The sequence below is a fragment of the Nansenia antarctica genome, assembly GCF_963989245.1.
Source record: "Nansenia antarctica genome assembly, chromosome: 16".
NCBI classification, from domain to species: domain Eukaryota; kingdom Metazoa; phylum Chordata; class Actinopteri; order Argentiniformes; family Microstomatidae; genus Nansenia; species Nansenia antarctica.
In genome coordinates, this window is record NC_137686.1 from 23,557,619 (window position 1) to 23,572,942 (window position 15,324).

At 42.3% G+C, this 15,324-nt stretch overlaps 1 protein-coding gene across 1 annotated transcript; it reads right to left on the reverse strand.

Annotated features, from left to right (window-relative positions):
• Positions 1–770: 770 nt before the first annotated feature.
• On the reverse strand, positions 771–14,998 carry LOC308172159 (desmoglein-2-like protein). Its single transcript, XM_080547070.1, has 14 exons — positions 14,905–14,998; positions 13,252–13,371; positions 12,428–12,583; positions 12,034–12,175; positions 10,439–10,599; positions 9,901–10,035; positions 9,452–9,637; positions 8,580–8,863; positions 8,202–8,344; positions 7,794–8,015; positions 6,481–6,714; positions 5,738–5,865; positions 5,054–5,518; positions 771–3,187 (listed from the first exon to the last, which is right to left on the reverse strand). Exons 1-14 carry the CDS (start codon positions 14,956–14,958, stop codon positions 2,024–2,026), a joined length of 3,594 nt encoding a protein of 1,197 aa, XP_080403196.1. The 5' UTR covers positions 14,959–14,998; the 3' UTR covers positions 771–2,023.
• Positions 14,999–15,324: the final 326 nt, after the last annotated feature.

A 15,324-nucleotide genomic window follows, 5' to 3' on the forward strand; every position in this document is an offset into this window, starting at 1 on the left:
TATGGTATCCAATGCTGGCATCTAGTGGTGCGTCGTCTGTTATGGGTTAGTTAGTTACTAACATTCTCTTGACTTGACGGTTTTAAGTGTTACCTCCGATATCGTAGTTAAACACTAAGGAGGGTGTGTTTTCGCACACCTTGCCTTTTGACCCACTACTGCGAGGTTGTGTGACAGATTGAGAATGCACAGTATGTGTGGCCCAGACAGAAACAAGACTGTTTATTTATGCGTTGTTCAGTGACTCATCGTATAGTAACACTACATGGTATTGTATTTTGCTGAGCGTTTGCATCAAAGTATCACTGTGAGTGTCCTTAGAGATGGGAGGGGCAGTTTCATGGAAGGTGAGTGTGTCACAGTAGGTGACAGTAGGTAGATTGTTCATTGTGTGTTGTTGTGGCTACCCAGAGATATGCTGTTTTAAGATGTGAAAGTGTGATAGGGAGGCTGGCAAAACAGGAACTTCCACTCTCCCCGAAAGAAGCACTCTCAAGGGGTGAATAGCCTTTGTTTCTTCTATTGTTTACATTTAAATTTAGCATTAGCTGACGCCTTTATGCAAAGCGACTTAGTGTCTAAAGGTCTATGAAACGTATGTGTATTGTGTGCATGTTTTTTTAATTGTATTTCTTCAACATATTAATTTAATAATCTGTTGTTTATCTATTTGGCGGTATTTTATGTGGTCTGTTAAGTGGTTTAATTCTTGGGAAAACAAAACACATGATCAGATTAATTAAATGTGTATGCAATACACTCACGTTTTATTGTTACTCTCAAAATGTGCAAAAACGTTGATACATAATGAAATAAATCCTGCGACCCAATGCCATCTATAATATATTGCTATATTAGACATAAAAAGGCAAAAATATCAGTAGAAATTACAGCAATATCAATAAGGTATCAGTGCATAATAAGCCATTCCCTTGGTCAACATTGTACAAAATGTACACAAGAACAGAACAGATGTACACAATTATATTAAACAATGAAAATGTCCTAAATCAATAATTCAGGCACTTGAGATCCAATTATTTGAATGAACTAACAGCATCTTTATGCTGGGACATATGAAGGCACATGAGACACAGCAGCAAAACAAAAGTACTCTTAGGTACCCTATTTTAAGTACTTCTTTGGTTTAATACTTTCATCATTTGTACCACTGTGACACATAATCTATCATGAGCTGGAATGACTATAAATCAAGACCATACCATCCCAAAGAAGAATAGCAAAGCTAAGCCAAAAATAGTGAATTATTAGAAAAATAAATCTAGTTTACAGCATTACAGTTAAGTTGACCCTAAATACAGCGATACAAAAAATATCAGCAACAATTATAAAATGTTATATCTCATGCCACCTTGAATGTAGTTTTGCATTCAAGACACTGATTCTATTCCATTCGTTAAGTTTGGAATTAAACAAGTGTATTGGTAGTGAAACAACCACCCGTAAAGCCCATCTCATTCTATGTACACATGCTGATTATAGAAATAAACTTGTCAATCCACAAATTAATCAATTCATCATAGAGTGCATTTACAATTAACACTACTGTAGGTGGCAGAAGTCCAACATTCTACTACTCTACCACTTGGAGCAGGTACCTTAAAGTCAGAATGATAACTGTAATATAAACTATATCCTCTCTGTTTATTACAGTGCCATCCAGACAACTAAAAAGCCTTGACAAACAGTTGTGTCAACAGAAGTATATTGCACTTGTCAGCCCTGGACAAATGTGCAGCTAGATCCATTCAGACCAGCAGAGAGCACCAAACTCTCTGTCTCTTTATCTAGGAGTATACATATCTATTTCCCTTTTCTCTCACACACTCTCTCTGTACCGCACATTCTTTCTCTTCCTCCCTCCACATCGTTGTTTGAAAAAGTATCTTGTGTTTACTCCTTACTTGATTATAAATAAGGTATATTCTTTAAAACAGTAGTGACTTGGATGGATCAATGTTGTTAGCAAGTTGTTAGCGACGTCAATGTTAGCGAGTTTTTCCTACGCTATAGTACTGGTCTCAGTGCTTCTCTCAGTGACGGAGATGTTCCTCTCCTGCACCACAAACGTGTGGCTAGCTTGTGGGACGGGCGTGGTCCTCGTCGCCAGAGCAGAGTCCTCGTTCGACCCTGCCGAGCCGCACTGGGAGCCGGGGCTCGCCGAGCCGCCCTGCCCTCTCAGCACCTCTAAGCTGTGACTGCTCACCTCTACGCCGTGAACCGAGGACCCCTGGCCCCTTTGCAGGGTGACCTGGGATAGGCCTGCATTGCTTCCTAAAGACCCGTGGTCGACAACCAACACTTGCCCGGACCCGGAGAGGTTTCCTTGCATAAAGCCTGTACCGTTCATAACAACACCTGTCCCTCTCATGCTATGGCCTGCCCCGTGTAAGACATGGCTTCCCCCGGTAATGGTATGCCCCGCCCCGGTTATCAAGTTGCCTCCACCTCTGAGGGTTTGTCCCGTCGTGGTTATCACGTGGCCTGCCCCTCCGACCATCCCCCCTGCCTGCCTCTCCACCAGCAACATGCCTTGGGATGCCTGCTGCCCTCCCACCTGTATCAGCCCCTGACCCAATCCTATCTGACCCATCCCCTGCTGGGCACCTCCTGCCACCCTCTCCACCAGCACCACATGGGGCTGGGGCTCCACTACGTACACGGTAGGCTGTTGGGCGTAGTACACGGTGGGCTGCTGTATGAGGAGCGTCTGGCTGGGCATCATCCGGTTTTCCTGGATGCGCACCGCAGGGACAGTGACCTGGCCGTGGGCCCGCTCAGTCACCAGGCTCCCCTGGATGTGGGCGGAGGAGGAAGAACCCGTGGCTAAATGCTGCGAGGTGTTGAGGGTGTTCAGGTGGTGAGACGTGTCGCGGATGACCTCTGTGTGGGTGTGGGTGTGAGCGGAGGGGGAGGGGAGGCGTCTGGGCTTGGGAGTAGGGGTGACGGACACTTGCACGGCGTCGAAGGCGGCCGAGCCGCGGCAGATGTTGGCCAGGGTTTTGAACTTAGGTCCCAGGTCGTTGAGGAAGTCCAGGTCGTCGTCGTCCCCCAGCAGGCTGCAGCAGCCCACCGAGCCCACCGGCGACTCCTCGCCTTCGTAGGTGTAGACCAATTCAGCGTCCTTCTCTACCTCTACATGTAGCTCCGCGGCCTGGCTGGACTTCTGCAAACCACAACAGTGGCACACAGTTAAGTACAGCATCATATATTTATATTCATATGTTCAATGGATACTGCACATTCAACAACATGGTTCAGTAATGTAGGGTAATGTAGGTTGTAGGTTGTAGGTTGTTCCTCAATATGTGACCTAACCAGGAAAACACAATCAGCCCTAACCGTCAGGAATGTTGTTTTTCCTGGTTTGGTCACATTGTCAGCGAAAACGAGTAGTAACAACACAGTATTGCGGTCTATAATTTGTCTAGAATGGTTCTGTACTTTGTCATGTGTTTAAGTTACAGTGAGGGAAATAAATAAGTATTCAACACATCAACAATTTTCAACATATTTCACATGAAATTCAGACATTGGCATTAACTCAATAAAACTACACAGCTAAAGAAATTGTAACACTCCAATCCATGAAAAAACCAATCTCATACACTGATCAGGTTGGATTTTGACCCATTCTTCAACACAGACAGTCTTTAAATCTTGAAGATTGCGGGGGGCCCGCCGGTGAATCTTGATCTTCAGTTCCTTCCACAAATGTTCGACTGGATTTAAGTCTTACACCGTCATTTTCTTCCTCTTGACCGAATTGAGAGTGTCCTTTGCAGTATTTTGGATCGTTGTCCTGCTGGAAGATCCACCCACGTCTCATCCTCATCATCCTGGTTGAGGATGAACACTGCAACAGTATTCTCTCTCCTCCACGCATTGCGCGTCGTATTGTTGCAGAAAAGTTAGATTTTTGTCTCGTTTGACCAGACTACATTCTCGCAGTATTACAGGCTTCACCAAATGCTCTGTAGCAAACCTCAAACAAGCTTCAACATGCCTTTTCTTCAGTAATGGAGTCTTCCGGAGTGATCGCAAATGGAGACCGACCGTGGCGGTGGAGTGCACTGCCTATTGTTTTCTTTGTGCCAACTGTGACAACCCGCTGCTTCCAGGTCTTTCTGGAGCTCTACTTGAGTGGTCCTTAGCTCTTGGGATACTCTTCTGATTAACTATCTGACTGCCCGGTCAGAAATCTTGCGAGGAGCTCCTGTGCGTAGCCTGTTGATGGTCGAGTGATGTTCCTTCCACTTGCGGATAATGGCCATAATACCGGTAGTGCTTATAGGAACATATAAGAGTTGAGAAATCTGTTGGTAACTATGCTATGCTGCACAACGATCTTGTTGCGAAGGTCTTGGGAGAGCTCTTAGCCTATATCCATCATATCGAAATGTTTCTTGCAGGAAAGCTTGGTGACAAATTACTTTTTTACTTGCATTCAGAGGTGGAGTGGAAGTACTTACCTATCAACATGCACTAACCCAGTTGATTCCAATTAGCACAGGTAGGAGAACTCATTAGTGGCATATGCTGGTTTAGTGCTTTTTCTTACTATGTTCAACTAACTATACTTTTCCCTGTGTCATTCCACATTATTGCGCATCGCTTTTTTATGGATTGGAATGTTACAGTTTCTTTAACCGTGTAGTTTTATTGCGTTAACTTGTGTGGTCTAAATTTCATGTGAATAGCTGTAATGGAAACATTTTTGAATTAAAATGTTTTACTTATAGCCTACTCCCACACCTAGCCTAGCCTAGCCTGCCACCTCACACCTAGCCTAGCCTAGCCTAGCCTGCCACCTCACACCTAGCCTAGCCTAGCCTAGCCTGCCACCCCACACCTAAATACTTATTACTTATACTATACATACTTATTTCGCCCACTGTATGTCTGGATCCCAGGAAGAACAGCTGAATGGGGATCCTGATGAACTAAACTAAATAAACTATACACCCAAATGCCCTATACCCTACTGTAAACACGAAATGGGTATGGTTCAAGGATAACACGAGACACTTACTTGAGAATAGTACTCCTCTAAGAACCCGTCAGAGAGAGCTATGCCTTCATAAGCGCCCGCTCCGTATCCGGAGGAGTACATGTGCTCTCCTCTGCTCATGGTTCCTCCTCCCATCATGGTTCCTCCCATCATGGTTCCACCACCGCTCATCATGGTTCCTCCTCCCATCATGGTTCCACCTCCCCCGCCCATCATGGTTCCACCGCCCACCATGGATCCACCGCCCATCATCGTCCCGCCGCCCATGCCCCAATCTGTCTCCACGTGGCCAGACTGGTGGTAGCTGTGCTGCATCTCCTCCGAGGAGAAGTTGTTCCAGCTCCCTGATGCCCCCCCCGCTCCAGCTGCGGCTGCGGCTGCGGCCCCCGCTGCCAGACTAGGAGCGGCCCCGCTAACTTGCCCCACATTCACGGCTTTGAGGGACCCGTGGTCTATGTCCACAGGGACGACCAATTGAGGTACTTCCTGTTCAGGAGGGGGAAAAAAATAAACACAGACCAATCAGAGCCGTGACATTAGAAGCAGTTCAAACGACCTAAATAAAACATTGTACTTTTTTCTTACGTCTGTTTTTTTTTAATCATCAGTTTTGAGAAATGTTTTTGTTATAACGACAACATTTTTTTACGTATGGGCCCAGGGTGGTTACTCTCGTAGTGTCTCATGCACAAACAGTCACAGTACCCTGTCATCTCCTTGTCCCTCGGTGTGGTAGGAGATCAGGTGTTCTTTGGTGTCATAGGGGATGGCCTTAAAGTCTCCTAGGACCGCCACACTTCCACATAGACAGAACAGCAGCAGGAGAGGCAACACTGTAACACACACACATCACACACACACACACACACACACACACACACACACCACATCTCAATAGATGGACCCGGACGACACAAACCAAACATGTTGAAATGCATGTGAAAGGCTTCAATGCCGTTGGGCCATCAACGACTTGTCAATGGCATTTGTTTCCGCTCAACGGACCATTTCCAAATAATAATGTTATATACTATATGTAGGAGTGAAGGTGTTTTTAGACAAAGGTCTGCTAATGACATGACCTTTCATGGACAATAATGCGCTCTGTCAATAGCTAAAATGCCTTCAGACAAGTCTTGCGAATCACTCAGAGCATGCAGGAACAGGTCTATTTAGTTAGCTTTACAAGGGATAGGTTTTTAGACAAAGGTCTTCTAAAGACCCTTCAACGACATATATATCCTCTCTGTCAATGGAAGAAATGTCTTCAGACCAAGCTGTCATATTGTCATTCTTGACAATCACTCAAAGAATGCCGGAACAGGTCTATTTGGTCAGGATTATAAGGGAGCAGTTCTTCCTCCCTTCATTTACCTCCCTGTGATCCTTATCAGACGGGCGGGTGGAGGAGTGACAAGCGGGCAGCAGATAAGATAAGCTCTACTCACAAAGAAGCAGCAGCAGGCCAAAGAGAAGGGCGAGCCAGCCAGCCAGCCCGAAGGTGGATTTCACGCCCAGCTGGCGCGCAACACACGCTTTAGTCTCTGTCGCGCAGGTGCACACCAGCACGTCCAACACCTGGACATCCGCACAGGACTTGCCCTGCTGGTCCGTGATCTCCACGGCAACCTTGTAGTCGCCCGGCCATAAATCGGTGTGGTGCCGTAAAATGGCGGTGGTTGCTAAAAAGAGATGAGGAAAAAACACAAACTTCCTTATAGAAAACATCTGGGAAAAGAGCACAATATCCTATCATGGCATGTCACAGTTTAACATAGTTTTTTAAATTATTATTATTATTATTATTAAAATTGTATATTCAACAAATGCATTTGTTTTTTCTTTCAGGGTACAATGAAGCAAACCCAAATAATCCCTCTTGGTGAAGCTTATCACAATGTGTTCATTCCTTGGAATGAAAGGACTCGAGCACACTGGTATTCTTGGCAAAATTCCCAGGAAGTCCCAGGAAACACATAGTCTGCTGACATCAATGTTATTTGATCAAGTAAATTACGGTGTGGAGTTTTACAAAGAAGAATGGTGTAGTTTCTCTACAAGTTTGTACTTCTAAGCGGCATGTGTGGGAACCCCAAAAGGGTTCTTTATAGAACCTTAAGGTTTTGATTGAAAGGGTTCTTCCACAGTAGGGTTGGGCGTTTTTTGGGGGTTTAACCGAAAACAGCGGTATTCAAAAATAGCAAAGAGGCATGTGGTTTTTATGAAAAGCTTGAAGTATGTTCACTGCATAATTCTAAGTCAAATATTTCAGTTGAAACTTTGCGTAAGAACCAGGCTAATGAGAAAGAGCAGTTCATTCGTTCAATTAAGACACTGTTCCAAGATGTCGTTCTTCAGAAATGTTTCTTGCACCCTCGATGAGCGGAGCTAGGTATGTTTGTAAGTGTTTCATGTATTTTCATGTACGGTGTAGCCTACTAAAGTGTGCTTTTCCACATATATTTGTAAAACTATGAAGTAGCCTAATTGTGTTGCGACTGTGCTTCCGGTGTTTTCCCGGTGTTCGACATGAATGTATTCATGTCCGCAGAAACATCCGTCAAAGCCCTACAACAATCTCATTTTGAATCCTGCGGTTTAACCGAAAACCGGGGTTTTATTCAGGAACGGTTTAACGGTATAAAAAATTGGAAACCGTCCAACCATATTCTACAGTGACAGCCGAAGAACCCGTTTAGGGTCTATAGGTACAACCCTTTCTTCTAATAGTGTAATTCCTAAAACCCAGACTAGGCATCACCATTGAGGGTTTCCACGGTCCACTCCTCTTTGGCGTCTTGGTGCACCACAGTGAAATCGAAGGGCGCTCCGTTGGGGAAGTCGTCCCCGTCCACCGCTGTGACGTACACAGCGTTGTCCCCCAGGCACACGGTCTGAGTTGTGGCGGTAAGTGTGGGGCAGTGGTCGTTGTAGTCCTCCACCTGGATGGCTATGGTACCTGTGGCTGTTTTGGTTGGCAGTTCTGAACAGCAAAAGAAGAGTAACATTATTAGGGCTGTTATTGGGGCTGTAGTCGTTTTTTTCTTTCTTCTTCTTCTATCAATGAAGTGCAATAACCGATTCCATAGAATCTAGATCTAGATCTAAAAAAACTATTGTCTATTTCAGTGATCGTATTGCTTAATCCCATGGTGCGTGTAGTATTTACCATTTGTGATGCATATTATTTTGGCATAGTATGTCCCGTTGATCAGGTACTTCGACTCTCGATCAGGTAGTTTGTTCAGTTTGATGTCTCCTGTCTTTTCATCAATCATCAGCCAGTTGTCTACATCTTGTATTTTGGCATACCTGGGTAAATAATAATGATAACAGCAAGAATAAGGATGCAATTCATTATCATTTCACATGATCACTGTACAGTACCTATCAACTCTTTGCGGCCAATAATATCCATGGACGACCTAACATTTGTCAATTGTCTTTTCTAGTTCCAATTACATACCTTGAACAAATGTGGCATAATTTCAGTTGCAATATCCTCTACAAATAAAGACGTACATGAAAACAATGATGTCCTCCTTACCGAACGTTGGTGGCGAGCAGTAACGTGTCACTGTCTATGGCTGCGTAGTTGAGGATGACCTTATTGAGGGTGATTGTGGTCGTGTCCTCTGAGAGGGTCACCACCTTGACCTGCGGCTGGAACCGGGGACCCTCCCGCTCGTTGATCACGGTGATATGGATGGGGTAGGCGTTAGAGACTATGGTCTCTGGTCTGAGAATCGACGAGGAGCCAAAGCTGTAAACTGCTGTGTTGGCGACACTGATGGAGAGATGGAGCTCTTTCAGCTCCTCATAGTCCAGTTTCTTCAGATTCAATGACATGGACACACAGTTATAGTACAGTACAAGAATGCCGTTGTTACAGTTTCCACAAAATGAACAAATATTATATTAAAACATATTCTCAATGTATATTTGTCATTGACTAAGATAACAATACAATAAGTTTCGACACATCAATAATTCCATTTCCAAATCCATTTCCATAATCTCCATTGCAGCTATTCTGACTGTGTCAATCTACTTGCTTTTTTATGGAATGGAGTGTTACCACTTCTTTACCTATGTAGTTTTATTGAGCTAACACCAATGTCTGGTCTAAATGTTATGTGAATAGCTGCAATGGAGATAGATATTAGAGATAATAGATTTTTTTACAAGAGAGTAAATTTGTCATGATATTAGATTGAAGATGTGTCACCCTGTGGTTCACCAGGACTGGATTATTAGATTGTTAAAGCACACTAAAATTGTCGGGTTAGTTCCCTCTGGAACAATATACAAATGATGTATGCAATCACTGTACTGAAAGTCGGATACAAGAGTCAGCCAAATGGCACATATTGTTAGACATCGCATTAAAGTCGCTCCTCTACACGCATAACCACCTACCTTAACTATCCAGAGGATGCCCTCGTTGGTCTTAGGGTCTGTGGTGATAGTGAAGTATCCCCCCTCGTTCCCTGTCGTGATGGTGTACACCGCTACCCAGTTCACACTGTACATCAGATCTAGATCCACAGCTTTGATCCTCATCACTTCGATGTTGACCGTGTTTTCCTGCACACTGCCCACGTACTGCAACCAGAACATACACGACAAATTGTATACACACTGTACATTTCATAACAGATCATTTCTGGTTGAATGGTAAATGGACTGACATTATATAGCGCCTTACAATGGCCTCTCATTCACCCATTCACACACACATTCACACACCAATGGCGACAAGCTACCATGCAAGGCGCCGGGCCCGCTCATTGGGAGCAATTTGGGGTTCAATTTGGGGTCTTGCCCAAGGACACCTCGGCATGTGGCCAGCCGTGTTTATTTCTTACCGTTTCTTTCTCCAGCGTGGGCATGTTGTCGTTGATGTCCAGAAGTTTAATCACTACCTGGCCTGTTCCAGAGTTTGCCCCTTGTTCTCCATACATGTCTGTAGCTGTTACAGACAGGGTGTATGTGTCTTGTGTCTTGACAAGGAAAAAAACAAAGAAGTATTGTAAGTAATTATGCTATTTATTTTCATTTAATCTTTATTTGTCTCAAAGTCTCATTGAGATCAAATCTATTTTTAAGAGAGACCTGTGGACCTATTTACAGAGAAAGACAATTCTGTCTAAAAAAAATGAAAAACCCAAATAGTTTCTGTACACTCTTTGAAAGAAACAGGTGTTTCAACTGTACCACTAGAAGAACCCTTTGAAGAACCATTTTGGGTTCCATAACCTCTGTGGAAAAGGTTCAACATGGAACCCAAAAACCTCTACATAGGGTTCACCCACAGACATCGCAGAAAAAGCTGTTATGTTAGTGTTAGGTTGAGTGTCACTGTCACACATACTGCCATAGCGTACAGCAAGGCATCTGTCTCACCTCTCTGTCCAGTGTAGTCTGGCGAACCATGATCTCTCCAGTCTGTTGGTTTATGGAGAACATCTTAGCTGCTGAACTCTCCACGATGCTGTAGTACATCTGGGAGTGTAGAGTGTCGGCCTTATCCGCATCTGTAGCGATTACCCTCATGACAACCGTGCCTGGATTTTTTACAAAGTTGAATTTGTTGAAGTTGGAACAGTACCTTTTAATAGCCTAGCAGATTTGATTTGATTTGATTTGATTAGAATCCCCATTACTAACCCTAACATCAACAAACATAACATCTCAAAACACATAACCAAGAAGAATCATCCACACACAGCAACACATAACAGAAATAGAAGAAAAAAATAAACGCAGTTAGGAATACTGGTGGTAACTACATAAATCTAGCACATATGATGTGTTGCTTCACTTGCTTTTTTAAACTGATTATATTCAGTTTTTTTTTAGATATGACCTGGTAGGGCGTTCCATTCCAACCATAGCTCTATATAGCACTACACGTTGTTTTGACTTTGTTTTTGTTTTTGTTTTTGTTGTTCTAGTTACCACTGGTGGCATGTCTGGTGGGGTACGTGCGTGCATCAGAGCTAAGTAAGTAAGTAAGTAGGCAGTAAGCTGTCTAGACAAACAAACAGGATCTTTCAGAACATGTTTTTTTTTTACAAATGAAAGAAGTGATGCTTTTAACCTCCCATCAGCCATAAGAGTCAGTCATGCATGTGAGAAGAAGCAACTGGATTGTGGACATAGTTCACATTCTATTGTGTATTCTATATCCATCTGACATTCAGCAAATAAACCAGCCTTTGGAAAACATCAAATACAGCCCGACCAAGCACTGTATTAAAAAACTTATGGGGGTAGTTTAGTCGTTTGGTTAGGTTTTTCTGGTTGTTATAAGGTTTCTGGTTGTTGATCCAATTGCTACGAATTAGTTTGGCCCCACAGCCCTAAGCTCACATGTTTTCAATGACTTACCCACAATTCTATTGTAGTCACTCTAGTGCAGCCACTATAATTACATTTTATGTCAATTTCTTTCTGCATTTATAAGCTAGCTGGTTTCATTCTCACTCATTCCAAAACGTTTTGAATTGTTGCTAGCTTTACATGTTATGCAGGCTTCTTTTGATTGATGAACACAAGACATTAGGGAGGATGTCAATACAACCGTGGATATGTGAAATGAAACAGAAAGGTGAACATAGCCATCAGGCTACACAAGCACAGCTACTGTATAGGTATACGTATACAGTACATCTTCACAATAATGACTACAACTGCTGCTTCTACTTCAACTATTACCACAACAACAACAACAACAGCAACAACAACAGCAACAACAACAACAACAACAACAGCAACAGCAACAACAACAGCAACAACAACAACAACAACAACAACAGCAACAGCAACAACAACAGCAACAACAACAACAACAACAACAACAGCAACAACAACAACAACAACAACAACAACAGCAACAACAACAGCAACAACAACAACAACAACAACAACAACAACAACAGATTCTTATCAAATTTGAAATTTTAAACATAAAGATGACAGAACACTACAGTACATACCTGCTGCACTGGATTCATTCACTGATCCATATTGCATCTGAGTAAACACGGGTGAGCAGTCATTTTCGTCCAAAACCTCGACGACAAGGTCGATGTCGTTCTCAGCTCGGCTTCCATTGGAGTATTTGGCTACTCCTAGTAACTGCAACATTTCACCATGTCAGACCACATACAGTACAGTAGACAATTTGGTCATAACTTGAAAGGCTTTATTACTTATTATATTTTAATATATACTGTATATAGGCTAGTTGTTTTTAGAATGTTCCAACAATCAAACGCCAACAAACACAGACGCACAACACCACCAATGCTGTCTTTTTTTGGAGTTTGTTGGCGTTTGTTGGGCATTGTATAGGCAGCAGTGTGTAAGCAAGGTACTAGGCCTACTTACATAGTAGAACTCAATCTCCTCTCTGTCCAGTATGCCGTTGATGGTGACTATGCCTGTGTCAGCGTTGACAGTGAATAAGCCTATTGGTGCTTTGTCGGCCCCATTCCCTGTCAGCGAGTAGGAGACCCTTTCCGTGTGCTCCTTATCAGAGCGAATCTACAGTAGCACAGACATACATGTCAGTAAGCCATGACTTAACAGAATGATGACAGTAATGATGATCTTGATGCTTTTGTCAGCATAAGAAGACATTTGCATTTTGGATATGCTTGTTGCTGAACACATTTATACACATTGACACACACAACCTTGTATTAAGGACAGAAAAACAGAAACTAACATCACTGATAATTAAATACAGTACATTTGAGAAGTACATGCATGTGTTATAGAACCGATTTCATTTAGACAGAACCATTCCTCAGCCTGGGTGAATTTGTGACCTCACACTGCGACATTATCTCAGAGTACAGTTGCCCCTCGCACATAAATCAGCATTCCTTCGTTTACAGTGGAATGTATGGCTTGCAACCAGTTCATCAGAACAAGAAGCATTTTGAGTTGGAGGTCCGGATGTCTAAACAGTAAACAAAAACCTCTCAAATCTCTTACAATAATCCATAAATAAATAAATAAATAAATAAATTCCACAGTGTCTGCATTTCCTCAATGACTAATTAACAACAGCGACTTGGAGTTGAGCAATTGTCTGGCAATGATGTCATCAATAGCAGAAGTAACGTCTGTCTTAAAAGGTGATAACATCTGAACTCATCCTGCATTCACACACATTCTCTGAATCACCCAATAGATTGAGTTCATACCTTTGCAATGGCCTGGAGCCTATAGTCCACATTTTCGTTCAGCTTCTTAGGAGGTATGATCCATTCTCTCTTCAGTCGTATACGCTTCGTCCCGCTGCCTTTGACCAGCACCAGTAACAACTACCAGATAACCGAGAGAAAAACACAGCATATGAATTATGATATTGACTCATCATCACTACAACAGCACTGGATTACTTAGTACTTACTTTACTAAGTCTGCTCACTGGATTGTAAAAAAGATTTAGCTTTAAGCTACGAGTGTTGTCATTGACATGTCGTGGCTTGTTGTTTGTACAGTGTAGAAATCAACAGTGATTGACTGTGATGAACCTAATAGGTCTATTATTATAACTGTTATTATGTCCACATACCTGTGCCGGTAGGCCTAAATTAATGAATAGTGTGCGGTTATGCAAAGCATATAGCCACATTATGAATGAATGAATGAATGAATGGTCTTTATTGTCATTAATATAGTACCATACAACGACATTTGGGAGGGGGGGCTCCCCTGGTGCTAGGAAAAAAAAACTAAAAACAAGAAGGGAAAAGAGCTGGTTTACATAAATAAAGGCTATGTACACTATCCACTATACTATACTATACAAATAAAACACTGTGCTGTACTCTATGCTATGCTATACATATCCTAACATTTCCTATTCTCTGAACCTTATGTACCCGAGGGTTGTCATATTGCACATAGTGTTATTGCACATTCATTTAAAGTGTCGCAGTTTGCAGGTTTATAATGAAATGTGTAGGAATACTTACGATATTTTAAAGCCATTGATCAACTCTAGGCCTATATGCAGTTGACATTTAGCAATGACTAGGTGTACACAATAAAGCAATTATCTTTTTCTTTTGTTTCGGGAGAACGACTAGCATATTTCACCAGAGAGGGAGAGACTGAACAGCTTAACCGAAATATTGAGTAAATGTCAGGGCAGAAGTGGTCGACCTATTTACGGTTCTTCGATTGACAGACGTATACTGTAACCTATTGATCACTGCGACATCATCAGTATAGAAATATGAACATCTCTGTTTGTTCATTATCATTTACGGGCATAAGTCGATGTGTCGAACTGCCTCTGTCTCTTGCAAAATAAAACCATGTAGGCTATATGAATCTCAGGCAACACAGCTGTTTAAAACACGGAAAGCGTCTTTCTCCAGTAAATGGTTCAACTCTAATGTTTAAGAAAAAGATTGAACGTGAAAAAACGATTTTCGACTTTGTCATTGGAATACTCATGTAGGCTATAGGGCTTACCTGACAAATCGTGACGTTAGAATTATAAGGTTCTATCTCCATTTTTGGCAAAATTGAGTTTTTTACATAAGCTGATCCATTAGGTGTTTATTAATGCCTGTGTGGTGTTATTTTTAAAATGTTGACATTTTTGAGTTAGTAATTCATAAAATACAAAGGTTCCATCTCACAAAACATAATGGAATGTAAAAACTTTGACGCTCAATATCTCTGAACTACCCTAAACAGAGATAGAACCTTATCATTCTAAGCTCACGAAATGCCACACCCATGGGAGACCCGCTATAAACGCTTATATTAGACATGAAACACCTGTTGGCCGATATAAGACCACATTACATCATTATTATTATTATTATTTATTTACTTACGGTTAGCGTGAACGGCAACAATAAAACAAGGCTTGTTTTGGATATGCGGGCCATTGGAGTGTTGATAAAGGTGTGATATGTCCCTCTTGAAGTTAAACCCGTAAATCCGCGGCTTAGTATATTCTGTTGTGCGTTAGACTTTGGACCGTTTGGAGGTGTCGCGCCACTGTCCCACAACTTCTAACTATTATTCTGTTACAGGCTGCAAGATAGGCGGCGCTTCCACAGAGTTTCACCACAGCCTGGGCTGATAGCAAATGGCGAGGGGAGAGAGATTTCACCTCTACATAGATGGAGTATTTGTCATGACCGCTATTGTGTTTTTTTTTGCTTCTTCTTTTTAGAATGAGTTTGAATCGCACATCGTGACGTTAGAATTATAAGGTTCTATCTCCATTTTTGTCAAAATTGAGTTTTTTA